This window comes from Drosophila eugracilis, unplaced genomic scaffold, assembly GCF_018153835.1.
Source record: "Drosophila eugracilis isolate 14026-0451.02 unplaced genomic scaffold, ASM1815383v1 contig_353, whole genome shotgun sequence".
NCBI lineage: Eukaryota > Metazoa > Arthropoda > Insecta > Diptera > Drosophilidae > Drosophila > Drosophila eugracilis.
Genome location: NW_024573209.1, coordinates 1,002,878 through 1,030,703, shown reverse-complemented (window position 1 = coordinate 1,030,703; position 27,826 = coordinate 1,002,878). Strand labels below are relative to the sequence as shown.

Genomic DNA, 27,826 nt, shown 5'->3' with positions numbered 1-27,826 from the left:
GCAGTCCACGGACGAAGATGAGGAAGTGCAGGCATCAGCAGTTGCCTGCATTCATGATTTACTGCCTTCTGTACTTTTTCTCTGGATCCCAGTGGCTCCCATCCCCTATTTTAGAGCTGCCCCCTTCGAGTTGGTAATTTATCAACCGCGCCTCTGGCAAAACAGCCCACTGGGGAAGGTCAGCAACTAAGCCACGCGCCCGAAACCAAAAATATGAACAATTGGTCTAGCGTAAATTGCACGCAATCAAAGATAAGTGCGCTGGTTGCCAGGCAATGGGGAAAATCCAATACCCATTCAGGCAGCAGGAAAGCAAACAAAAGGGATTCGATAAAGTCAATTAAATAACTAATAAAATTAAATACCTTATAAAGTTTTAAATCAAATCGTATAATAATATTTCTAGGCCTGCGTAAATTGGCTTGGTTTAGACAAATTTGATTTATGTTAAATCAAATACAGAAATGCAATCTTAAATTTATCCGCACTGCTTGTCTTGCAGGCTTTCTACGAGTATATACATATACATATATAGATGCCATGGAAATAGTGTGATATCCTGCCAATACGATTATATGTGCATCAGCTTGGAGGACAGAGAAAACCGAAGAAAAGGAAACCGCACCCCGACCAACTCTGCACTTGTTAATGACCTCTTTGTGTCGGACATCGAAATGCATTTCCTGAGCGGGCCACATAGCACGAAAGTATGCAATAAAACTTCCACTAATTGCAGGACACAACCGCAACGAGGTTGCTGCCACACACCACACACTGGATAGTGTCGAAAGTTGTTCGAATTTTATTGCATTTCAAAAAGCGCAAAGGAAAGTTCGTTTATTGAATATCTGGTTTAAAGAACATGCAGCTTTATAAATACATTTAGAGCCTCATCAAATTCCTTTTATATCCAGATTTCATTCAGTGGAAAGGGAGTAAAATAAGTAAATTTTAAATGTTGACTATTTTTTATCTAAATATTCTTATTATAAACTCAATCACCCTAAAGAAATATAGTATGTTTCATCGGTTTTCAAGCTCTTTAATGTATTCTGAAAGTGGCGAGAAAGCCGGCAATGAAGAGCAATAAAATCAAATGTAATAAAAGCTGTATATTATGAATGTGGCCAAGTATCAGCAAACACTATACAGAATATATTCGCAGAATGCACTTGCAATGATTTGTGTGCTCAAATGGCTGGAGACATCGTCAATGGAGCCACTGAAAGCTGACTCAGAGCCAGCAACAATTTAGCATTTTGCATCCGCTTTCGATTCGAATTGCTAGTGGCGCCAGGCCAGAAATCCATTGATGGCATCCACACACCCTTTAACACAAACATACACAGGCACAGTCCAAACCCCTTGTGAGCCACACATCCTTACTTTATGGCTACTAAGCAGTTCAACGCCAGGGAATATCCTCGTTTGAATTTTGTTGGCCAGTAAGGAAAGGAGGCGAAGAAACTATTGGTCCTTAGATCACGTAGCTAAAAGTCTTTGGAAGTAGGAGCATCAGGAACTTTCAGAGGCTACAAGCCGGTTTTTATTATAGTTTCCTTCGCAAAAGTTATGATAAATGAAAAGTAGTGGCAAACAGATGTTTGTGATAACTACTCACACCCAGACTTTACTACTCGGACTTCAACTACGAGTTTATGAAAAATGAGCACAGATGATTATTCGATGGCAGCTGCAAAGTGTTGGGGCAGCTATCAAATGTCATTACTTTCCAACTTATAAAGGGGCACAAAAGCAAAGCGGAATATAATTCAACACTGCCTTAAAGTTTTCACAATGGAAATCAAACTGGATACCGCACACAAAACGAATTACATTCTTAGAATGGCTAGTAGATTGAATTTCCACCATTCAATTGAATGCAATAAAGTAATTTATCCAAGTCCTTAGTTATTGAAAAGTATTGGCCTTTGAAGAATACAGATTTTGTAAGGTTTCCTATCGTTCCTTAGAATAAGAGTAATGAACTGTAATTTTTATAAGACTGCTTAAAAAATATATTTAGTTTTTGAAATAAGTCGACTAACCGGTTTAAATAAGTGTTCTTAACTGGCCTTGTTTCTATACCCTTTGCCTTATGACCCTTACTATTTCAGGCGCCTCGCCCGCAAAGTGTTGGCCAGCGGGCAGGCAATGAATCTTCAAAGACGCTCCGCAGAAGACCCCAGGCCAATCCAAACCACCACCCACTTTGAGGTTGGTATTGGGGGCGATGGGTGGACAAAAGGCCACGCAATCGTGTGGCGAAAAAAGGGCTGACAGTGTAAAGAGAGCAACTTGGCCAAATGCTTTTCTCTGCCTTTTTTTTTTTATTACATATATTTTCACTTATTTCTGGCCGAAAATTGGCTTGGACCACCACTTTGGGCGGATACTTGGATACTTGGGGTACGGATTCCACTCCGCTCGACTCAACTGAACAATGAAGGCCATCGCAATTACTGAAGTGGATAATTAGAGTTTGAAGTGATGGCCATAAAGAGGCGATGAGGGCTGCTTTAAGCATGCGACTGAATAAATATTTAAACAAGTTTATTGAACGGAAAGCCCTCGTTGTCCATTCAAATTGAAAATATTATTGCCATATTCATATGTTTATACTTATGATGTTTGCCAACAACATCAAGGCGGAATAACAACTTCCAGCGTTGGCAAAATGAATTTTTAGTCATGCGAAAGAGCAGCAATTAATATTCACTTACTCACACACCCGCTGTTTAAAAACATTTAAAGCCTAAATGGCACTTTGCCTCGCTCAGCCAAACAGCAGGAAATGGTATAACTAAAGAATGTTTTCCAAATTTAAAATTTAATTAAAATCTTATGCGAGAAACGACACAGTCCAGGCACAATACGTTGAGGGAAACAAAGGGAATACTCCCTCCCAAGGACCAACTCATCAAAAGAAGACTAAGCCAGCTGGGATATTTGGGCGAGGGCTCAAACAGTGTCCACTTTGTTAGTCCCTCTGGTAAATTAAAAATTTAAAGGAATGAAAAGCTTTTTAAAAGTGATTAATTTGATATTCTTTACTCTCATTTTCTGTAGTCTTATAAATTGTTTTTAACATGTATAATATCTAAGGCTTGTTGTTATATTTTCTTATTACTGACACTTTTATAAAACTTAATTAATTTTCATCGGAATTCCTTATTTAATTAGTATGTATATTTATTTCATTTTTTTGTCATTGATATAACAGAAATTAATTTGTGTTCCCCATAATAGATGTCATAAAATCATTCGTATCAACTTTTATCAGTTATCGACACTTTAATTAAGGTAATTGATTAATGGCAATAACGCGCTTTTATCTTCGATGAAATGTTGCAAATATTAATGCAAATGGCTGTATTAATTACCGGCTGTGTTTTACAATAAACTAAAGTTAAGAGCTATCGACAAATAGAATATCGAATTTGTGCAAAACAAAACAAACGATATGCAACTTGTTGACATTAACTACCTATTTATTAGATAGATAATTAGATTGAATACTTTTGGCAGAAAATAAAACTTACTTTTTTCATTTACAAATTTGTTGCCTTTTAACGAATATTTGAATATTTGTAAATATAACCAGTAAAAATGATGATCTTAACCTACTTATATTCTATGCTAAAATAGATAATATATTATATTGCTTATAAATGTATAAATACTTTTTTAAATAACAAAGATACATTTAGATAAAGACCTTTTGGGCTCTCTAATTGGAACTCCAGGGGAACCCCACGAGAAGAAGTGACTTGACTGAGTATATTACCAAATACCTATAGAAATAAACAACTGTCAGATAAGAGGACCTGCGTGCTTCTTTTGTCCTTTTAGAACCCTCCGATTGTGTGGCATCGCATAGCACAACTTGCTCCAGAACAGCGGATCACCCCACTTGAGGTAGGTGTTCAGCTTGAGGTAAGCCCGCAATTCGCTGTCGATACCGTTCATGTGCTCCAGTTCCCGGTAGAGAATAATGATGATTCTCTTTCGCTTGTCCTGCAATGTTGCCTGGTAGGCTATTCGGAACTCCATTCTGGCCCAAACCGAATCGATGAAATGCTGAGACAATACTATTATCACCCTTTTTGAGTCATCCACAGTACGGACGATCTGCTCGGGAATGCAGTCACCCACCAACCAATCGCGATCATGTAAACATATCCGGAATGGATGCGGACCGCCCTCTAGTTTGGGCAAAAGCTTACTGATCAGCTCCTCATCCTTGTGCGAGTAAGAAATGAAGGCATCGTACGTCTTGTCCTTATCCAACTCCTCTTCGGAAACCCACCACAGGCACAGGTTATTGTTGTATAACCAAATCTTTACCTCCTGCTGGAACATCAGATAGAATACGGTGATCAGGCATATGACTATCACCAGGCCACCGATCACACAACTAATGAGCAGGACATACGAGGGACACAGCTCGAAGGCTTCCATCTGCTGAAGGAACTTTTTCTGCTTGGTGCAAATAACATCCCCGATATCTTCTACTCGCTGAGGATTGGTGCGTACGAAGAACAGGAGCGATAGGGCATCACAATCGCAGGATATCGGGATTTCCCGAGAGTGATAGAGTCATCGTGTTATTCGCTTGCTGCAGGAACTCAACAAACTCTTCGCTGATCGATGTGATCTGATTGCTTCTCACATCCAGATGGGTCAGATTCTCGGGCAGCTGGTCACCTGATCCCAGAGTGGTTAGGTTGTTATCAGACAGAAGGAGCCCGCTAACATTGGCATAGCCTCTGTGTTCGCTAACCATGGGAAGTGCTGTGAGGCTATTGTTTCCCACCTTGAGAATGGTCTTCACGAGTGTGGTGTGGGGTAAGTCAGGCAGCTCTTCTAGTTGGCTTCCACGGCAATCCACAATGAGACTGTCAATTCCTCTCTGCACCCAGCAAATGCAGCGAGGATCGCATTGCCAATCTGCCGACTTGTATTGACAGGTCTCGTCATTAGTGCACACCACCGCCTCATAATTCATAAGGAGCGTGGCCCCATAAAACTGGGTGTGCACCATCTCAATGTTGTTCAGACTGATAACATTTTGGAACACCCCTGGCGACATCGCAGTCAGGGAGTTTTTATTCAATCGTAGAACCGTCAGAGAGGTCAGCGGGGCGAAAATGGCGCTGCAGGTTGGAGGAGATCTCAGAAGGGTTAGTTTGAAATTAATTAAGGAATATTTCGAACCAAGGGAGGGTATCGAGATCTAGCACCTTCGGATTAGTTTTCTAATGCTGTACATTTACATTGATTATACAGAAATTTTCTTGTTTCTAAGTTTCTATTCCTGTAATATCTACAGAAAATTAAAGAACAGTTAAATGACTAATGAGATTTTAATAATTATTATACATTTCATAGAAAAATAAGTCTAGAAAAAGGCTTTTTAAGCTCTTCAAAAAAGTTAAACATTTTTTCTTATAAAGATAAGAAACAGTACTAAATAAAATATTGCTATAAATTATAAATTAATCAAAAGTGTTCTTTTTGTATTACTTTGATAAGGGTTTTGTACTTAATATATACAATCTAACCACAAAAAAAATATCTAATTAATTTTTTTTGATCACATCTTATCAGAAGGCAATGAGACTGCAAATACATGATGAATACCTTTTGAAAAAAAAATATGAGTCTTTAATAATTTAATGAAGTTCTGGGAAGATATGAAATATAAATATAGAGACAACAATTTTCCTGAAAGTCATTATGATTTGTACTATTTTCATAAGAGTTATGCAAATATCTGTCCGTAGAATATTTCTGTATTAGATAAGAATCAAGTCATTAATAATGTTTGGCATACTTTTCGGTGCCGAAATGCTTACAATAATAATTTAGCAATTAATATCTGACTGATTGGACCCGATAACCCCACTTGGCTGTCAGGAGAGACACAAAACGCTCGTTGAGCTATCGCCCGTGCCAGAACTGATAACGAAAAGCAGCAGCCGCAACCACAGCGATAAGGTGGAGAAGACTCCATTCAATGGAAATCGATTAATTACTTTGGGTAGAAGTTCTCGAGTCCCCGGACCCTATCGCTAGGTGGGCCATCTATTAATCAGCGAAGGCAAGTGGCGAAAACAACAACGGAACCCCCGTTCACCCACCTTGATAAATCAGTCAATCTATTTTTGGATAGATCCAGAAGTGTTAGATTTCCCAGGCCTTTGAAGACATTGTTATCCAGAGTGGAGATCGCGTTGCAGGACAGATCTAGAACCTTAAGATTTCCCTGATCCAAGAATATTTCCGCGGGTAGCCCAGTCAGATCATCGTTTCCATTCATTTTGATCAACTGTAACTTGTTAGTGCCCTTGAACATTCCCCGATTTACACTACTCGTGGCGGATGCCAACCGCACCTCGATCAGGTTATTCATGGCTCCAAAAAAGTGCGGCTGCAGCTGCTTATCGCGAACGCGAAATGGATCCGTTAGGACAAGGCTCAAGTTCCGCAGTTGCTGCAGTTCACTAAGCAAGGAGTTTCCGAAAGACACTATACCCGGACTTTCGATGGTCAGCGTTTTTAGGGTTCCATTGACCGTGGAAAGCATATTGCCTGGCAGAGTCGTCACATTCACATTGAGCAAAAGATCGTTAAGACTGTCGAATCCATAGAATATCGATTCTTGCAACTCCGCCACATTGCTATAAAACTTGAACTTCTGCAGTCCAGGCACAGCACCAAAGTGCCAAGATGTAATGTTTCCGGGAACAGATGATTCCATATATCCATCGGAGGTGTTGAGTACATCCCTTGTGGCTACCGTCTCCGCGGTGCGATCCCGGAATATGATTTTCGAAACATTTTGAACACCAATGGTCTCTAGTAAATCACCGAGAAATGTTTCCGGCCAGAAGCAATAGGCGTCGAACTCGATCTTCACCAAATAACTGATATTGAATCGCGGCAGCCAGGTTAACTTAGCTGATGCGTAGTAGCTCATGTACAGCGATGCTCCCGGTTCGGAGACCTCCAAAAGCATGGCATACTCATCCGGACAGTGGAACCGAACCACATTCGCCTCGGCGGCACAATTGCACTGCGGACTATGGTCAACACAAAAAGTGGGCAGTGGTATGATCTGGCCCAGGGCACCGAGGTGCTGTGATAGGGCAAAAAAAAGCCACACTACCAGCAAATAGCTCAACATGTCGCGGACACTTCACTTGGCCCGTTTTATGGCATTTATTATTTAAGATTATTTTGGCTTGGCTTCTGCAAAGAACAAAAATTGCGGCGCGGATATGTGAACACGGCAAAGCTCCGGCTATGACTAAATCACAGCTGTTTGGAGTCCCTGCCAGCCAACTACGTTATCAGGCCAATTTGCTAGGCCCGCAGACGGTTTTCGTTTTTTTGTGGTTTCTTATCACAGTCACTATCGGAGCTGAGAGCCCCGTTGACATGGGAGCCATGTGAGGCGCCTTTATCAAATTAGAGATGGCAAGAGGCAATCTCTTAACGATTTTCACCCTCGATGATATCTTAATGATGGGTCGCAAAGTTCAAGGATAATTGTGAAATAGATTGGTCGAAAATAAAATTAACAAATTTGCGAATATACTTCTTTCAAAAAAATTCAGTAAAACTATTTCATTTACTTAAAAAGTGCGATATGTTATATTTTAATGCCACAAAATTCCTTCTCTATTGATCCATTTATTATCATAGATTTATGGCACCTATAAAGAACGTGATTTTCGCAACATGAATCATTTAAATACAACTAATTCGACATTCATCTTGATTTCCAAGACATTTTACTTCAACGATAACGATTTTTAATACCGCAGCTTTTGGCTATCTTGCGGAATTTATTTATGCCCAAATGTCATAATGTTAATGGTACGCTCATGTCTGAGTTTCGCAGTCCGTCGATAAGAAGTGTTTATATATTTTTTTGTTTTTCTTACTGACAACATTGAGCGGTAACTTTCAAGTGTTTGCACGTTCGTAAAAACACACATTATGAGTCAACGGACACGAAATAATTTGGGAGTCACACAACAGTTCTTCTATCTTAGTGGCATAGTTTTAGGATATTTTTAATTTAACACGAATACTTTTTGTAAGGTATTCCCGCGGTGTATAGCCAATAAGATCTGATTAACAACATATTAAAAAAGTAATCTCTCCTTTAATCAGTGGCATTATCGTTTTATATGGTTTCCACTCAAAAACGTTAAATAAATTCATGTACAGTCATAGTGGTGGATGGTTTTAAACCAAAGAATAAATAACTTATGGGAATTAAACTGTTTTTCATCCATTAAAAAAGGGGCCCGCCATGAATATTCGATGAGCGGAGCCAATATTTCGCCCTAAGCCGCGCCTTGAACTGTCACGCATGGAACATATCCTGACACATCCTGACAGGTGTGTGGCATGCCACGCTGGAGCTTATCGAGCCTCGACATCTGGGTGAACCAGAAGAGAGTGGGCTAGACACTCTAAAAATAAATAAGGGCCGTGCTGGGCCAAGTCAATCACTTAAATGGCTGCGCCGATGGATGGCCTTGAACGCGCCAAGGACAGCCAGTCATTATGGACTTTTGGCACATTGTCGAGTTGCCAAACTTGCTGCGCTCAAGTTGAGCCGTCTTCATTATAAGTTTCTCATAATTCATTTCGCGTTGGCGGCCAGAAACTCAATTAACAGTTTTTCGCTCCCTACAGGGACATTTGGGGGCCAAAGTTTTGAGCGACATTTTAATTGGGTGAACTCGGCCTGCTCATGCAGTGCAGCATCGTTATAGGACACACACATCAAAAGTGACCTTTTCGGGCCTGGCTAAATGTGAAAAGGCAAACACAATTACACGCCCAATTACACAAACGATGGCAAAAGGGTTCCCTCGGTAGTGGCATACGTATTACGCATACGCACTGTGGCTCGCAAAACGCATAGGCAGCGTGGCTCACCTTTTTGTGTGACCGACCCTAACGTTCTTTGGCTAGTAATGGAAAACACAGTTTTCCGGTGGAAACGTTAAATTTTCAGCTCTTTAAAGTTGGATTTAATAAAAATGAAGTCAAAGTTAAAAAACATACATAATTATACAATACTACTCTTTTAATATAAATATGGTATTAATTTTAAATAAATTATGCAAATTAAACCAATTTCGTGAATTAATACTGTTTGTAGGAACAAATAGATTATGTTTTCAAATGTTTGATCAAAATAGCATTATTACATTCAACACAAACCAAATTGCCTTCTAATTTCCCTCTAACGAATGGCAAAGTGATCAAATGAAATCCGATTATCTCTCTCCAAACACTCTTCTCCCATGGCCGAAATGCGGGCTATCTATGCATGTGCATCTGTCCATCTGGCCTCCGTTGGAACACCAATCTGGCTGGGTGGTAAATGCCAGTGGGGAACAAAGGACGCTTGACTTTTTGGTTCCTGAAACTACAGGCCGGACTTGTTTTGCAAATGGTAATGAGACGACGTGCTAAGCAATCTCATCAATCAGAGCTGGAAGCTTGGCAGCTTTTAAAGGGTCACATCTCATAAATGTCAACACCAAATTAACGTCATACCCACAAACGGGTCCAGTTGGTTAAATTTATGTTTTTGAGAATGGCAGAAGTAGGATTCAAAATCTTCTGTCAAATGTTAGCCATGGCCAGTGTGTTGTGTTGGCTGCCAACATACAGCTCAGATTGGCCCAAAACCTATTTGACATTTGGCAAATTGCATGCCAAAAAGGAAATGCATTTTGAGTAGCGCATTGCAAATTAAATCAAAATACACACAGAACCATGACAACAGCTGAGCTCTATCTGGATAAATAAGCGAACAGCAGCAGCATAAACATCCAAAATGTGCTTCCCTTGCAGTTCTCCAACCGCAAATACATTTTCCTCTTCCATTCCGCAGATGAGTGGCTTTTGTATGTCGGTAACTCTGTGTGCTAGTGTGTACTTGAAAAATCAAATCAAATCCCATCCGCAAATGTAAAAAAATCTTAGAAATGGAACAGAATAAGAATGTTGAACAAGATCAACTATTAGCAACAAATCAATACAGTTTTGGGTTTTGCTGTAAGGCATCCTTAGATTCAGTCTTTTCTCCTCACCGAAATGTGCAACGTTGCGTATACGCATTATTTGTGGGTGTGAGTGGCAGAGCAGCAAACAACTGGGAAAATACAATTTGTTTTGTTACTAGCAACTTAGTGCAAAGCACAACAAAGCTTGCACTTAAGTCTAGAACGTCGGGGTGGTAATAGAAAATGCAAAAAGGGAATCGAGTGAAAAGTGAAAATCAGTTCTCTCGATGCTGAGGCGAAAATTTGCCAAGCTTAGCAGATTTTCTGTGTTACTATAATGTTTCTATTCTAAATTGGCATTGTTGTCGCTTGAAAAATTAAACATTTAGCAGATTCAATTCTTAAATTAAATGAATAACCACAAAAATCAATTAGCTTTGATAAGCAAAAAATAAACATATAGTACCTATACTATCTCCAATTTATCATTTTTATAAACATAAATAATGTTTACTTTTCATATTAAAACCATCTCTTGTTTTTAAGATCACCCTGACAAACAGATCATTTCTCATTGTGTCTTAGGGCTGCGCATTATGTATACGCCACGTCTGCCACAGCTGCATTCACATTCCCTGCATGCGCGAGTCATGGCTTTCTGCAAGCATCTTCCTGCCATCCGCATCTACATCTACATCCCCACCAGATACTGCTTGCGCCACATTAAATGGCAAAATTGTCAAAATGCCGCAACAAATGGTGACCGTGGCACGTCCGGTTTTTGTTTTTGTTTTAGTTTTTTTTTTCTTAGTTTTTCCCAACATTTTCTTTATAATCATTTTTGGTGAGGCCGTCCCCTTTGTGGTAGGTGTTGCTCCAACTAACTGGTTGGAAAACGCCAAAGGCGGGAATGCATCCATGTGTGTGTTGGCCCGTTGGCGATTGTCGTTCCAGTTTGTTGGCTGCTGCTCCATTGTTGTGTGCAACAGCAGAAAACGTCGTCAACATTATTGTCAGCCGTATATGTGGTCTTTTGTCTTAGTCTTTCTCAGCATCTTCTTTTGGTCTCTTTTTCTGTTTCTTTGGCAGGATTGCATTTTGTAATTTGTTCGCTACATTAAACGCTTCTGTGGCATTTTGGCAAATGCGGCAATAATCTTGCAAAACGTTCTTCGTTTGAGTTTCGTTTGAGGTATACCTCTTAACAAATAGCCTTATAAAGATTTAAAATCAAACTAAAATAGAAGAAAGACCCTAGAGAGAAAGACGAAATTCACAGGGGAAAAGTGAAAGCTTTTTGGTAGCAAATTAAACAACGAAAATGTTCGAGGTATCGAAACTTTCTGTAAGTTTCCAAAGAAATTAAGCAGATGCAGAGGCACACCATCTCCGTATAACCCCCTTATATCCCCTGCCATGTTGCATGTCAGCTTTCTCTTTTTATTTTTGGATCCAGATGCAGGCCATGCGACATCGTAAGTGTTCGAATGCATCGGGGCATGAAGCAACTACGCCAAAATACTGAAAAATCCAACTGCAACAGAGGCAGCAGCAACAAATTCGACAGAAAACTGGGCGAAGGAAGAGGTGTAAAAAATTAAAAGGAAATTATTCAAAGAAACCGACTATTAGATACCTAGCATTTTTTTTAAGAATATATAATAGTAATCAAAATACTTTTAAAGGTTCAGATCGAGTACTAAAAATATTTCAATTTTTAAAGTTGATCTAATAATATGAGTAATATGTTTTTAAAAGACATTGCAACCTCTTCACATTGGAACCTTAAAAAACCATTAGAGCACCTATGTACCTATTTGTGTAGACTAGAAATTTGTTTTATTCTCTCATTTATAAACCCAATATACCCTTGCCCCTTCGAGTAGCAGGTATAAAAATAGCAAAAAAGTACAAAATGCCAGGGCAACAAAGTTGCAAGTTGAGTTCAGCAAACAGCGCACAGCGGCAGCTCTACATTTTTTTATTCGCTATATATATACACATATACATTTTACATACACATTTGTATCTTTGTATCTATGTGAATGGCGCTCTCCTCTACCTGTGGCGCCCCGAAGATGAGACCGAGATAGAAAGATAGAGATGGGTTCAACTTTTTCAAGTGCTTGGCTGTTGAGTTCTCCATCCTCGCCAGCAGCTCTTTACTTTCCCCGTTCACGTCGAGGGGTTCCTTTCTTTCCCATTTTTGGGCCAAATTTAAACAACTGCATGGACAAGCTCCTCTTCTTTTTCGTTCATCCGAAGGATAAACTTTTTGCTTAAAATTCGACAGGCAGAAAGTAATAATAATAATATTGTGCTTAAGCATTGGTCCAGTTCCGTCTGCAGCAAGACACGACTCCGGCTACGTGAAGATGGAAACACTCTCCGGATGTTCATGACAATGGCCAACAGGGGCTAATTAATGCAAGTGCAGTTGGAGGAGAAGTTTTAGAGGAGTGTTTAACCCAGGAAAAACATAAATATAGTTTAAGTTATAGTTTAAACTTCTCCATCTGTGTTGCACTAATAAATTTAGCAATGCCGTGGAGCAGTCATTCTCCGCTCACAAAGTTATAATAAATTTGTTCTTTAGAACATTTATCAGGTACGTTTGTTGGCCAGTGTTTGAGAAGATAAGACGCTTATATAAGATAGTTTATCAGTCAATTTATTGGGCTAAAAAATTTGAACTAATATTTAAATATATATTCTACTTGAGAGGGTATCTAAAATATCCAAGAAATAGTATTCCATTTTTTGTGATACTTAAATCCATTTTTGTTTTATTTGGACGCTTGAAATTTAATCTTTTAAGGCCGTAGTTGTAGGCCCACTGTGCACCGACGTGAAGTTGCCTTCTCAAGTAAAGATTACTTTTTGTCCGTTGCCCAAAACAACTGCAGCGCATAAAATATGCAAACTTTCAGATGTGTGGGTGTGTGTGTGTGTGTGTGTGTGCAGCTTTCAGTCATCTGCATCTTTATGCACTTTTATTTGCATAAGCCAGAGCAAAAGTTGGAGGAAAAATCGGTGCGTGGGCCATCCTGCAGCCCGTCACCCAGTCCGCATTCCACATTCCGCATGCGCTCGAGTGTAAAGTAAACATACAATAAATTATAAGCACCCGCCCACTTACACACAGGGCCACGCCCACATGGCACACGGAAAATGCACTTGGAATGCCAGTGGAAATTAATGAGACGTGATGAAAAGGTGCGCTCCGCAAAATGCTTCAATTTATGCAGTTTAGCTGCAGCATCATTCGATTCAGCGAACCGCAAAATTTTCATTGCCAGAATTTCACATTTGACTTTTCCCCCGCCGTTTTGTTGGGCATGGGAATTGCCTATCTTACTGATTTTCAGCTGCAGTAATTCAAAATTAGTCACCAAAATGCAGGAAATAAATCTCTTCTACTATTTTTCTTTCCTGTTTTTAAGAAACGGAAGTCGGACTAATGATCCTGTGGTGAAACTTCCAAATGACCACGTAATTCCACTCAATGATTTATAATTAAAAGACTCGATTATAATCAGCTCTGTATATATGTAATCAAAATTACTCATGTTTTCAGCTTATAATTGTTTAATTTGATTCAATTAAGGTCAAATTAATTCTGTTTAAATACTTTTTCAACTGTGAAGAGTGGCAACAGAGTATGTGCGGGGAGAATGTATGTTGTTGTCAAACATCTTAAGAATTCTTAAACACATTTCTATTCATTAGCTTTAATTATAATTATAATTAGGAACAACTTAACTGTCATTCCCCTTATTTCCAAAGTTTATTTCGTTAGGCATAGAAACTTTTGGGCAATAAATAAGAACAATAAGTTTGCCAACACTTTCAATATGAGAGTCGCCAACTAAAAGCTAATCAACGTCAGCCTAATCATTATAATTAGCATTATCATCTGCAGCGTCTATGGCAGCATCAACTCCAAATGCAATTAGCTGCTACATGGCGAAACTTTGCAGCTTTAATTTTGTTTCTCTCGCCGCTCACACACCCGACTGCCTAATTACGAACTTTTGCCGTGCAGGCAGCGGAAGCAAAGGCATCCCATAACATGCTCTGTTTTATAATGGGTAGAAACTGCCAGCCACTCAGCAGGCATCAGCTTGTGTGTCGTATCGTCATAACAGGAAGCAGCCCGTCAGGAGCAGCAATACATCGACATCTACATCCACCTAACCACAGCTCCATCTTAAATGTCCCGGACCCATTCTGTCCGGACTCCGGAGTGCGGAAACTGCAGCATCGATTATGTCATTCGAGAGGCGCCCCGGAGCCCCAGTTCCCCGCCATATATGTTATGCATGTCTTATCTGCCGCATCAGCAACATCGCCGGCAACACCAACAATATAAACTCTTAAAACATGCGATAATGATTAAATCACACGAGGGTACAAGGTGTTGTATTCGAATATTTGCTTTGTTTACAACTCAATTAACCAAAGAGACATGTCACATGAGGTGGCATTTAATTTAACAATCGTATTTTTTATGACATGTGTAATGAAGCAAATACTACTGTTGGCAGAGGTTAAAGCTTTTTGTTTGAAGTGAACTCTGATTTTCCTTGTGTGCTTCTTATAAAAGTGTAAATAATTGCTTCTGTTTCTACTTGGGAATAAAAGGTGGTTAAATATGTTTCCAAGCTTTTGAATTTGGTATTTTTAGTAGGCATGTTTTATTAGGACATAAAATATGTACAGAATTTAGAAATAATAATCATACTTCACTTCACATTTTGACTCGACTGACTCCAGAGCATTGCAAAACTATCAACTGGTGAAATCAATTTCACTTTATTTCAAGAATTTCCTATTATTTTGAAGCCAAGTTGACGCCACTCGATGGAAGGCCATTTGGAATGACATTTCAGCAGTACCAAGTGTCCATGGTCCATAAATCCCTCTATGATGAGTAGTCGAGTATACGCATTGCCATTAAATTATCGGAAACATTGTTATTATAGCCATAAACAAATATCAATTAAATTTGAATAAAAATGCAATGCACATAAATCCGTTGTGGTGTGGCAAAGAGCCGGCGAAACAAAGATGCATGGGGTGCTAAATGAGGCGCAACCACTTACGGCTTTCGGCAGGGCTCGACCGGGTTCGGCACCACTTTGCACTCGCTGACACGCATCCTGTCACGCATTATAAGTTTATTATGTGCTCTTTGGCCTCGCTGCACTCGATTCTCGCTTCTGGCTCCATTTCGGATCCGGATTCGCAATCGGATTCGGGTTGGGGTTGGGACTTGGGGTTTATCCTGCGACTACGACTGCATAATTTGCCGTTCGGTTTTATGCTGAAATAAATGTGCATAATTTGTCGACATAAATCCCCGGCGTCTGCTGGTCGGATTGGGGGCAAGCCAAAACTTGGATCCAATGGGATCGATGGGTGTTGGGTCTTGTGGTTTGGCTGCAGTTAATTTGCTGCCTAATTGAGCGAATTGCCAGCGGAATTTGTTCTGAAGTAATACAAAAGTTGGCTACAATTATCGGTGGTGGTGAAGGCACAGAAGTTGCAAGGCTTTCAATTTAAAACTTTTAAAAGGTAATTGGTATTTGTAAAGTTTTAATCAAATCGCTGAAACATATATTAGCAATATCTTTTGATTTGTTAGTCAACCAATGCTGACATTAAGAAAAACCTAAGCTTTATCTCAATAACTAGTAATATTTCACCGATTTTTGGATAGATCAATAATTAAATGTTGATTAAATTGAGACTTTACAGGAACACAATTCTTTTATTAAGAAAACTGCTTTAAATTCTTTTGGCATATCGATCTGCCTTGCTTTCATTTTTCTTTACGTTCGCAGTAAGCGGGCAAGTTTTTTGCCATATCTGTAAATTTACATTTGACTTTTTCTTGGCTCTTGCGTGGCTCGGACTTGGCTAGATGGTATTCGAAAGCTGACTTGACTTTCAAATTGGTCTTGCCGGAGAAACACAACCAATTGCCACCGCCCCATGAGGCCCTGTCAGTGGCAGGAGTGACCTTCAAATGCCAACCAGAAACCATATCAACAAACTAAACCAGAAATGCAACAGTTCAAACAAGAGCGGGCAAAAAGGTAGTTACCCAAAACGAAAACTTTGTGTGCTGCCTAATGCAAGGGTAAACACGCATGCCACGCCCTCCAGAATCAGATTCAGAATCAGGATCAGGGGCGTATGACGATGGGGCATGCAGGACTCCAGTTTTGGGCGAAAGCATAACATTTCGTAATTGAGGTGCAAGTTTCTGAGTATACGAGTAAGTTCAAAATGCAGCCTCGTCTTGCCTGAATGCTTCGCATGACTGCCACACAATGTGAAGATTAGAAAAGGAGGCGGTGGGCGGTGGTTGGCGGTCTGGCGGGTGATGGGTGGCGGACGGGCCAGGAGACGCCAACGCGTCCTTGAGCGCACTTTTCTGCCACTTGCCTTCTATTTGTAATTTTAACGAGCTTGCTTTTGCCTTTGCTTTTGTTTTTCACCCGCTGAGCTGCTGATGTTGCTGCTGTTTTGCTTACTGTATTTGTGCAGCACGACGAGTGGCAAGCACTTGTGCAATATTTGCAGCAGGCGCTCAAAGGCCTTTCTACTGTACTTTCTTATGTTTGTTGTTTTTTTTTTTGTTTTTACCAGCCAAATCTTCCCCTCTTTGCGCGTGTCTCAAAAGAAAACGAATTTCCTTCAGCATTTCCTGGCTGTCTCGCTGTGCATTTGAAGAAGATTTGATATGGAACACACACTTAGCCACAAAGCCATCAACTGCAAACTGCAAACTCTCTCTTTTATTTCTTATTTTTTGCTTGCCATTCCCGCCCTCGGCAATTTCCGGCGGAAGCGCGAAAAACTTTTGCAGGTATTTAAGTGGCCTTTTCTGTGCCCTGTGCAAGTTGGCAACATTCCCTAGGCCAACTACTTACTTTGGCCCATTCACCGCATTCAAGATCTTGGCGTCTTCGCCTTGCGCCATTCTTCAATGTGCACACTTCCGTTTCCGGCCTTGGGCAGTGAGTTTTGGCAGTGTAGGAAGAGAGCGACAGCACCAGCAAAACAACCAGCTCAAATCGAAAGTATTCTTAATCGTAATAGACGTTCCAAGTACAGTTCATTAAAAATTAAATCAGAAAGCAAACTTTCCAAATAGCTGGGCGCCGAAAGTTAGGCAACAACATTTAAGAAAACTAAGCTGTAAAAATAAACTACATTTCTTTCTGAATTTTAAATTTAAATACTTTGGCTATTTATCAAAAAAAGAAATTAAAAATTTGGCAAATAAAATTTTATGGTGTATATATGTGCAATAAGTATAAAATTAAAATATAAACCTAATTTGTAAACACGCAACTACATTATTTTCCTAGAAACTAACGCCAAGAATAACGTTTAGGCTATAAATTATACTACCAAAGTCGGGCTAACCAACACAAATTTCAACTAAGTGCATACACGGATATGTACAGCGAAAAGGTCCTTAAGTAGGGACTACAGTAATGATTTGCATATGTCTTTCGGCTGTCGGGCCATGGCATGAAATACGATTTCGTATTTACTTTAACAGCAAATTGCTTTTAGTGGCTGCGACTTGGACGCGCCTAACAAATTATGTAAGCGTTTTCGATGTCCTCGATGTGTGTGCCGTGAGTGTCTGGCTGTGGCATCTGATTTATGTACAAGAAACGCTCGAGACTGCTCCACCGAAATAAAACCAGAAGCCAAAATCAACCGCAAGTCACCTTCTCAGTCATAAGCCAATTTTAATTAAAGCAAAACATTTTAGGCAAAGTGGAAATGCAAGAAGAATGCAATAAAAGAGTAGAAAATGAAGGAGAAGAAAATGTGTCATGGAAAATGCGGAATGTACCGTTGGTTGGTTGTAAAAGTGAAAGCGGAAAAGAACGAAGAACGGAGAACGCAAAGGTATTTATCCATGCACCCTGCTGACACGGTCAAAAGGTGTGTCCTGGGGTAAGGCAGTCCGGAGAGAAGCCCAAAATGAATGCAATGAACCGAAGCCAGAAAAAGGCCTTCATCCACAGCGGGTAACTTTTCTTCACATTTTATATTCATTCAAATTTCGAATTACCAATGCAAATTAATTGGTTTTGCAAATTGTTATGGCAAAGCTAACCAGCAACGTAGTTTGCAGTGCATAAAAAGCCAGAGCTCCTACCTAAATGTATAAATTAAAATGTACATTTTAAACCAAACTTAAATCTTGGAAAAACTGATACCTGAAACTACTCTACCTCACAGGCTCCTTTTATATATATATTTTGTTATTTAAATATTTATAATTAACCAGTGCTGTTATTAAAATCAATATTTATGGCATATTTAATACCCTGAAGTTTCTTGTTAATCCGTTATTATAACATTTGTGGAATGATTACGCGCCCAAAATACCATCGATTTTAAGAGAAGACCACGTTTATTTCGTGGCTTCACAATGAATACGGGAAAAGAGAACGCAAATCGATTTTTGCCGAGCCGGGGCGGTCATTAAAGGTGTGTTCTATTCTACTAAGGATAGGTGAGCGTGACCTGGCAAATTACTTAATTAACGCACTTCTCTGACAAAGGCAAACTTGGTCTCCGTCAGTCAAGTTTGGTGAGTATTCCGAATGGCTGAGAGACCTCGACCTTGTTACACTCGCAGACGTAATATTGTGTATAAATGCCATTGAGTTTGGCATTTTTGGTGACAACTTGACCTCTTGACCTCGTCAACGAACGACGAACACTTTAAAACTGTGTGGAAAATCAATGGAATTTGAGATATTATAATCACAGGCTGTCACCCCGAATGCCAATACCTTTTTCATGACCCAAATTGACAGGCCTCCATTAGTGGAATCAAATATGCAGACTTTGCCAATTAGATGAATTTTTTATGCTGCCAAGAAATAAACCATAAAATGTGTCAACATGTCCTGTACCAATAGCACGTTCGTTTCATCGACATGTAAAACACAAAACAAGTTTTCCCTCACATAATCTTGATCTACTTTTCATGTACCGCGCAACGAGCTCTTTTGGCTTATTATTTATTGGCTTTTTGATAAGCCAAATTGCCAAGTGAGCGTCTTTCTTTACGACTTTATAATGTCCGCTCTGTTCGTCGAGGCATTCACATAAATCTTACGACTAAAGTCTGAGTTGTTTTGTTTTCCTTTCTTTTCTGGGCTTGAGTTTGATTTGTTTGTGACTCCTTCGAGAGCCATAAAACAATTACCAGGATCTGTTTAAAATTGCATTTGCTATTGACAGTGGACAAACTGGAAAGGACAAAAGCACACAAAATCCCAGAAATGGTTCCATTGCCCTGATTGCCTGTTTGAAACATTGTGTTTGCCCTGCCCTGGGACAATTCTCGCATGTCTGTCAACATATTCCACAAATTTACTTTGCCATTCAATATTGTTGCTTGTTAAACATTTTTAGCCGAGTCTGTCGATGTTACAAATCCACATTACGCATACGACTAGTTAACAAAGTGGTTAAACACTACTTTGATGATATTTGACAACTTGCCAGCTCTTGTTTAGCTAAGGGATATACAGCTTATTTGGAATGATTTACTATAATTTCAATGGAGCATACGTATATAACTATAGAATAGATATTGCTAAAAAAAAACTAAGGGAATTTACCTATAATCTCTACTGTTTACTACAATTAATCTTTAAAGATATTATAATATTAATATAATATAGTTAAATCCTCATTGGAATTTCTATAAACGTTTATGATACTATGACTTTGAGTTACTGAAAGTATTCAAATAGTTATACTCACTTTACGATTGTATTGCTTTCATAAATTATAGCACTTTCTGGAGCCATTCGTCGATTTCATATCCGAGTATTGATGCTGCTGCAGGTTATTTTAACTATTTTTATGCTTTGCAGTTAAACATATGCTTTTCAATGATTATGGATAAACAATGGCACTTTGCACAGACACAAAAACATTAGCTTATATATTCCTTTTAGCTAGATTTGAAAATATTTAACTATACATATGTATTTAATTCATTTGATTTTTAGTAACACACGCGTATGTAATAACAGATGGTTTATATTATAGACACCAATCGAATGAGAACTGAAAGTAGAAAAAGGAAAAACAAATTACATTTTGGGAGTTACAGAAAACTTGTTAATATTTTAGTCACATACTCGAACACGCCCACCCCTAGTACTATAACCCTTTATCTAATTTCCGAAAAAGCCATTCCGTGACCTTGCCAAAAGCATTAATAACAATTCTCTCGGTATAATTTGTTGTAAATGCATGCGTAAGCGGCGCTAACCCAAAAGCAACGCCCACCGAACAATTTGATTGCACAATGGCTAGACACAAGCTACAACATTTTGAAAGGTTATGCTTAGTTGGTATGGTGTGTGTATGTGAATTGGTATGAAAACACATAAAGGATAATAAAGGGTTTAGCTACGCATACAAATGACAAAAACTATATATCGGTTCATATGAGTTTGTCCGAGCATTATAAATGTTTCGTGTTGCACAGTGGTAGGGAATCGAAAAAGTATATCTATTTGGAATACAAAAGCTGTTTTATCTATAAGCTAAGGTAAAAGCTTTTGTGAACCTAACCAATCTTGAAAAAAAGTGTATATAGACTACAATAACAACAAAAATCAGTAGATTATATAAATTTAAGAATGGAAACAAAAACATATATAAAACTCTTTTTCCATATAATCATCTCTAACTTATTTACAGCACGTAGATAAATCTCATCCGCTTTTGGAGGTTTGGAGAAGCAGAAGTCCTTTATTTACGACTACTTGAGAGCTGGCGAAATGAAAACAATTTCCCTACACGTTATTTCCACATGTGAGTTTGCTGTTAATGTGGCTTTGTGTCCAGAAAGGGTCGCCCCGTTTTGTTAATACTTTTGTTTCCTTTTTGCTTCATGTGTGGGAGCAGATGTGCCAAAGGCTGTCCAAAACCAAGATTGAGATCCTATTTTTTGGCATTTAATGCACGTTCCAGGCGTATTCAGAAATGTGAAATAAATTTCGCTTGGAAAAAGCCATTGAAAAATGTATAAAAAATTCTAGCAGAAAAAGAAAAACCAGGATAAGGCATGTTTCTTCAAGGATTTAAAAGTCGAGTAAAAATGGTTAAGCCAAAGAAAGCACACGAACTGCATGTTTACGGTTGCCATAAAGTCCGATAATATAAAAATAAATTCAAAGCTGACAATATCAGCACAATAACGACTGCCTCCATTTACGAGTTGCCCCTGCTGTAAATACGTTGCTTACGACCATACGAAAGTATAAAAGTAAAAGAAAATCATTTAAAGTGAAATTACCTTTCCCAGTTGAAGGTGCTTTCGGTCCTACAAGTTTTCCTTCTGTTTCCTACTTTTCAATTCCTGCTAGGTATTTCATACTTAATATGGATTAAATGGTCTTTCAACGTTTGCTGTAAATATTTGTGCATCTAACTGAAAAGCTTCAAATTCTGCAAATCCAAACGTGATGAATTATTTGTGAACCATTCAGATTCTCGTCAAACTTTAAACGCATTTTAAAATATTCATTGGAAATATTTAAAAATTGTGGCTCCCAGGATTAATTAATTTCTTGGCAGTAAACGAATAAATTATGGACCTGGCTGGCTTTTCTCTTATTTTTTTTCCAGAAACCTGTGGCCCCAAAAACCAACAATAATAAAAATACCAGAGACTCACCCACGCAAACTGAAAATGTAGGTCAGCAATGTGAATTGAAAATCAGAATAAAAACAAAAACAAATACCACATACTCAAACCGACACATGCGGGATGGAAATGTGTGTGTACTTTGAGCTTTGTCGCAGTGTAAAATCAATTTTCATGAAATGTGCCACGCGTCGTATGAGTAATCAGCGGGGACAAGCCAAACAAACAAAGCCTGGACATGAACAAAGAGCCAAACGTATGCGTAATTCGTGTATTGACGGCGGTAACATATTGTGGTATAAATCAATTTAGCACTAATTTCAATAAACCAAACGGGCCCATAAAACACCAATTGATATAATTCGATAAGTAGAAAAGATGGCGGCTAAAGACCAAGCCAACAAGTCGAGAATTTTATAACTCTGCTCTATTCTTAGATGACCTTGCTTACTTGATTAGGCCAAAGCGGTCTCAGTTATGGTTTATTGATGGTAGGCCCCCTTTTTCAAAATCGATTTTATTTAATCTACCAGAAAATATTTATAAATTTAAAAATAAACGAAATACTTCACATTTGTATATTTTTTCCCACCTTTGGATCAATTATAAAAGCTATACAATTAAAATAGAGAGAAAATAAATATATTTCTATGTTAAACTGATTATTTGTTTAAATTTGTTTAGGTAAGAACTTAATAACTATTCACACCCGAAAGTAGGCAACAATAATTTTTACCTGGTTTATGAGTTTAGTTGAATGTTAATTTCTGGTACATTTTGTTGTTTCAATATGCTTAAGCATTTATCTATATAATTGAAGCATTTTTGGTTGGAATTTTAGTTTCAGTGGATGGTAGTTTATGCTTGTAGTTTTTATATCATCAAGACTATGATTATGAAGTAGCAACAGCACATTAGAATCTTAAAGTTGGGCAATTTGGAGCCTTTGTGCTTTTGTTTGTTTAGCTTGGCCTGCAACTGCAGTTGAAGTTGGAAGTGCTCGTAGCCGGAACTGGCTGTACGGATGACGTTATACTTTCCACCTTCATGACCTCCGTCTATATTGTCATCGAATTTGATGCCGTCGCAGGTTTTTATGCACATTTTCTACGCCTGACCTTTATTCTTCTTTTCGGATTATTGTGCGAGAGAATTTATTTGATTACACTTTCACAGTTTCACAATGACTTTTCCTTGTTTGCTCATTTCCCTTTGCAGTTTATACGCGCAGTTTATTATCAAAGTCAGAGGTTTTCATGGCTGCCAAACTTTGCCTGTAGCAATTTCCATAAAATATATGAAAAACCAAAGAAGAACTTCAGTTAAAGTTAGTTGATCAAACATTTGCTGGCCAAAAAACCAAGAGGTTAATAAACATAAAACGGAAGCACCAACTCAAACTGAAAGGAAATACAATGATTGCTCGTTGAGGAAAAACAACAAGGAAAACCCCATTGCTTATGGCTAGCTCTTCCCCTGGACACACAGTTTGTGTGTTTTCGTTGTAAAATTTTCTTAGCCTAATGTAGCTTCCAACCTTGGACATATTGTCTTTAAAACAAAAATTATACAAATGGTGAAGAAATAAACAATAAATTTAGAATATCTTCCAAATAGTGGACAGCAAAAATTTATTAAAGTTTTTCATTCCAGTGAGTATTCCGCACGAAAATTTTAAAAATTTGCTTTCCTTTTACAACTTGGTAGTTATTCTCTACTAAAAATTAGTCCTAATGATAGTTTTCATCAATCGGTAGCTACTTATAACTTAAAGAATTAGCCACAAAATTCTTTATTTCCCAATCAGATAACGTGATCGCAACCCATTTCAACCTACAGAACAGTATGTTGAGGCATGAAACATTTGTTATGGCCAACGGGAGAGGATGCTCCAGGGAGTCCTTCAGGCCGAATGAAGACAAACGCGTTTAATTCAATCTCATTGGGAAATATCGCACATACGCCACGTGCGGCCGACCGACTGGGCCACCTGGGTAAAATCTGGGGGAGTAATTTCGCACAAGTTTGCAACTTTCACTTTTCACTTCATTTGACGCGAACTTTTGGCGCTGTTACTGTTGCCTGCCTTCACTGTCAGTTGTCGCTGTTTTCTAATGGTTTTTTTCAGACCGTATGGCAAACGCTTTGCTCGCTGGCGTTTTGTATACTAAAGGACATGGGTGGCCACTGGATGCCAAGCAGCTGCGTCCTTAGGTCCTGTGGGAAGAAAACTCTCTCTAAACTAAAGTCTCTCTGGTTTTCTGGCTCTCTATAATGAATATGCGCGCGCAGGAGCGTCCGGAGAGTTGCCAACTTGGCCAGTTCCTGGCTTGTTTATAACAACAACAGTTGGGAAGTATATATAGTAGGTCCAAAGTCGTCGTTTGTTGGCCATGTTTTTGAGCTGCTGGTATGCTGTTGCTATTGCTCGCTGCACTTAACTTGAACTTTTGGAGCTGGCTTGTCGAAAACTTGGCAGCGGACAACTTCAAGGCTTTTTAAAAGATTTCACTTCACGCTGAGACATTCAGGCGTTGGCCTGGCCAAAACACTACGTACTCACAAACGCAAACTCACACCCCCATCCATATGTGGCTACTCCTTAGCGCCACATCCTTGCGCGACTCCCACGCCCATTAAACGACTTTGAAAGAAATTCACGTTGGCCTTTAGCTTTGGCATTGGCCACTCTCATTAAAGCCAGAAGTTATTGTCTTGTTTGGCATACAGAAAGGAATATATAATATGTACATAAGATATACAGCCATCCAGCCCATCAAGTTGACTAATTTGATGCTTTCAGCTTAGTGTCTGTCAATGAGCCTATAATGGAGACCAAATGACTGCTCAAAATGTGGGTTACAAGCAAATGCGGTCTTGACAAATGTGAGTTTATCTCATGTCAATAGAAAGTTATCAAATACTTGGTGTTTGCCCTTAAACTATTTTCCACTTAAATATTCAAATTTAAATCGTTTCACAGTTTGTAAATGGAATTTGTGGTCTCGTATTTCATTTCTCTAAAATGACTTTCCTTTCAGCAGTATAACTATAGATATACCTAAACAGAATGTGGTTTGGTTTCGTTTGGATTTATCCAGAGCTGTACATATAGCTGTTTTGCATATCAGCTCAACACTTAGCACTCCCTAAGTCCCCGAACACCTCTCAGCCTTTCTTCTCACTCGTTCCTGGCCTTATGTAGAGGAATATAGTCGAGGATGACTTGGGTATTCAACGAAATTATCATCTCGCTGTGCACGCTTCTGCGACGTACGTGCCGTCGCCTGAATATCCATGGCTCTGACTTGCGCCTGTCCTTGTGCCTTGAATGTCGGGCCATCGATGTCCTGCTCATCCTGCTCCATACACCCATCTAGCTCCCAACGCCCACTGCTCACCGCCCACTTCCTATAACTGGCAGTACCCACGGTCAAGCTGCTTATCTCACATAAAACACTGGTTGCTTTGGCGAAAGAAAACGACGCGACTTGCCAAACAGGAACTGGAGCAAAAAATCGCCAAAGTGAAATGTCGAAATCTTTTCTATTCAAAGCAGAGAACGAAAAATAGATTTACAAAAATTATTCACAAGTTTTATGGCGTGCCAAAATCTTTCAGTTTTTTCCCAATTCAATTGTTTGATATGACTTTGCCTCAACAAGTTTCTCGTTGAGGAAGGACTATTTGCCAGGGAAAAAGCCTCTGGATAGAGCTCATAAAACAATTTAGGAAAAAGAATTCGAAATACTCTCGGACAAGCATAAAAACTGAGCCGGTGACTGAAGAGGTAGGATTTCAGGCAAGGCAGTTAAAAGGCAGTTTTATATTCATTACAAGTCAAACTGCATGGCCGAAAACAACAACAATCAACCGGCAGGAAAAACTACCAACAAATGGCAACAGCAACATCAACAATTTACGACTCCAAACCGAGTTGTAGGACTTTTTTATAGTTTCCATAGCTCACCTCACATAAAAGCTACCTTTTTGCTCCTTCTCACGCATACACTCACAAAATGGCAGCCAGTAAAAATGTTGAACAAAAACCTAACGGGTTTTATATCTTTTAACTAACATTTCAGTTCTTATGATAAGGGTACAAAGTAAAAACGGATATAATGCGAAAATTCTACCTTCCAAATAAGTCTTTTCTTAAACGAAATCTAACTAAGATAAAACTAACATCTAAGCTGTACTTAAACAATATTTTATAAAATTGACTCGCCAAACATTTTTAGCACTCAATTTACTTGAATTAAAAGTTTTTAAAGTTGTAAGTCATACACAAGGTTTATAAAACACTTGAACGGCATTTGATGAAAAAAATCTAACGGCAGAATTATTGAAGGACGAGTCCGCGCACTACCACTCGAACACACATATCTAAAACACATATATAAATATATATATATATATATATTATATATGTATATATATAATATACTCGTATATACAGACTGTAGACACACCTAAGGTGAAGCCTCACGTTGGCTTAGACAACGGCAAAAATATTGCAGTGGCGAACACGAGAACAGCTGAAAAGCTGAAAAAGTGAAAGTAATGGGCAGGCTGAAACTTTTTCTTTCACCTAACTAACCTGGCTGAAACTCTACTCCGCTCAGCTCATTCTGAAGGACTTTTGGTCCGCAGTTTTTCGTTTCTGCTTTCTGCCTTTGGCAATTGCTTATTTGTTTTGCGCTAAAAATTAAGCGGCCACGAAAAGTTTGCGGGTTGGTAAATTACTTTACACGCCACTTGAACACGCAGGCAACGAACAAACCAACCAACGAACAATATCCAAACACATTTAATTAAATTAAAAATAATAGATAATGCCAAACAAATGTTTATACTTTGAACTAAACTAAATGGTAGTCACCTTTTCTAACGGTTGTACGGAATTCAAAAGTATTTAGTTGGGTTAAAAAAAAAGAACTAAATATATTTTTGTATTTAAAAAACAATTCATATCTAATACCACCATTTAGAGAACTCAAGGCCTGGTCAATTTTCACAATTTTCCTTCACTGACATCAGTTGATGTTGGCAACCCATCAATTATAATAACGATTGCCTTTCAGTGGGAATAAGTGATTGTTATCAGATACCGAGCACAGCAATTACTCTGCACACAAACTACAACCCATGTCATTCGTTTCTCAACTGATAACTGGCCAACTTATTCAAGGAATAGCTCAAACAAAACGGAATACATAAAATAAGTGGATAAAATGGTTAAAGACAAGCAAGTTAGACGCATTTTATCGTCCACTTTCTGGTTCTTTGCCATTAAAGTGCCACGTATAAACGAAGCTGCCTGATAAGAGATACATTTTTTTACATACTTTCGTTTAAAGTTACTGCCGACGGCAGTCACAACAACAATAAGACGAGTGATTTAGGTTTTTGTTTTTTTTTTTGTGTTGCACTAAACACGCACGTAGACATTCAATTTAATGAAATTTGGCTGGATTTAATATGTTTAACAGATTTAAATTTTAGTCGGCGAACAATTCACGTATCTACTCAAGCTCTTCAAAAATGCGTGTTTTTTTTTTGTTTTACTTTTTTATGTATTTACATATATATCTATGCGTTTTATCTTTGGGGATTTAATTTTGCTACTGTTGCTGTTTGTTGCTTTGGGGAAATTCTTCTGTATATTATTGGTTCGCTTGAAGGTGCTGTGAGTGTGTTAACGAAATGAGGAAAGATTGTCTACTGAGTGTGCGAAACAGTTCCGAGTCCTGTCGGACCCAAGGAGAGTTGCCTTGGCCGTACCATGGCGCGTATGTGTGATATGCGTTTCGTTTTGTTTTAGGAAAGTGCGCGCGCAAAATGCCAAACAGCTGTGCTGTCTCAGCTGCTGTTAAAAGAGAGAAGAAGCGAGTGTGATAGAGCGGTAGAGAAATGGGCGAGAGAAAGTTGACTCTCCGGCGCACACTCATCACAGGACCAGGGGTTATAGGGGGGCAAAGTAGAGGGTGGGTGCTAAAGTGAAAGTAGCCTTGTTGATTAACATCCTTCAGAGTTTACCCACATTGGAAAGGTCGCCAATTTCACTGAT

At 38.8% G+C, this 27,826-nt stretch overlaps 2 protein-coding genes across 3 annotated transcripts; both read right to left on the bottom strand.

Annotated features, from left to right (window-relative positions):
* Positions 1 to 3,035: 3,035 nt before the first annotated feature.
* Positions 3,036 to 7,290, bottom strand: LOC108105792 (protein toll). Its single transcript, XM_017212522.2, is given in 3 exon segments — positions 3,036 to 4,578; positions 4,580 to 5,156; positions 6,144 to 7,290. Coding segments are annotated over 3 exon segments (2,388 nt in total). The 5' UTR covers positions 7,190 to 7,290; the 3' UTR covers positions 3,036 to 3,813.
* Positions 7,291 to 20,083: 12,793 nt separating this feature from the next.
* Positions 20,084 to 27,212, bottom strand: LOC108105796. 2 transcript variants are annotated; one of them, XM_017212527.2, is made up of 3 exons: positions 27,105 to 27,212; positions 22,493 to 23,030; positions 20,084 to 20,165 (listed from the first exon to the last, which is right to left on the bottom strand). In XM_017212527.2, exon 2 carries the CDS (start codon positions 22,858 to 22,860, stop codon positions 22,630 to 22,632), a length of 231 nt encoding a protein of 76 aa, XP_017068016.2. In that variant the 5' UTR covers positions 22,861 to 23,030; positions 27,105 to 27,212; the 3' UTR covers positions 20,084 to 20,165; positions 22,493 to 22,629. The 2 variants fall into 2 exon arrangements, with proteins under 2 accessions (XP_017068016.2, XP_017068017.2); XM_017212528.2 differs by lacking the exon at positions 27,105 to 27,212 and adding an exon at positions 23,594 to 23,726.
* Positions 27,213 to 27,826: the final 614 nt, after the last annotated feature.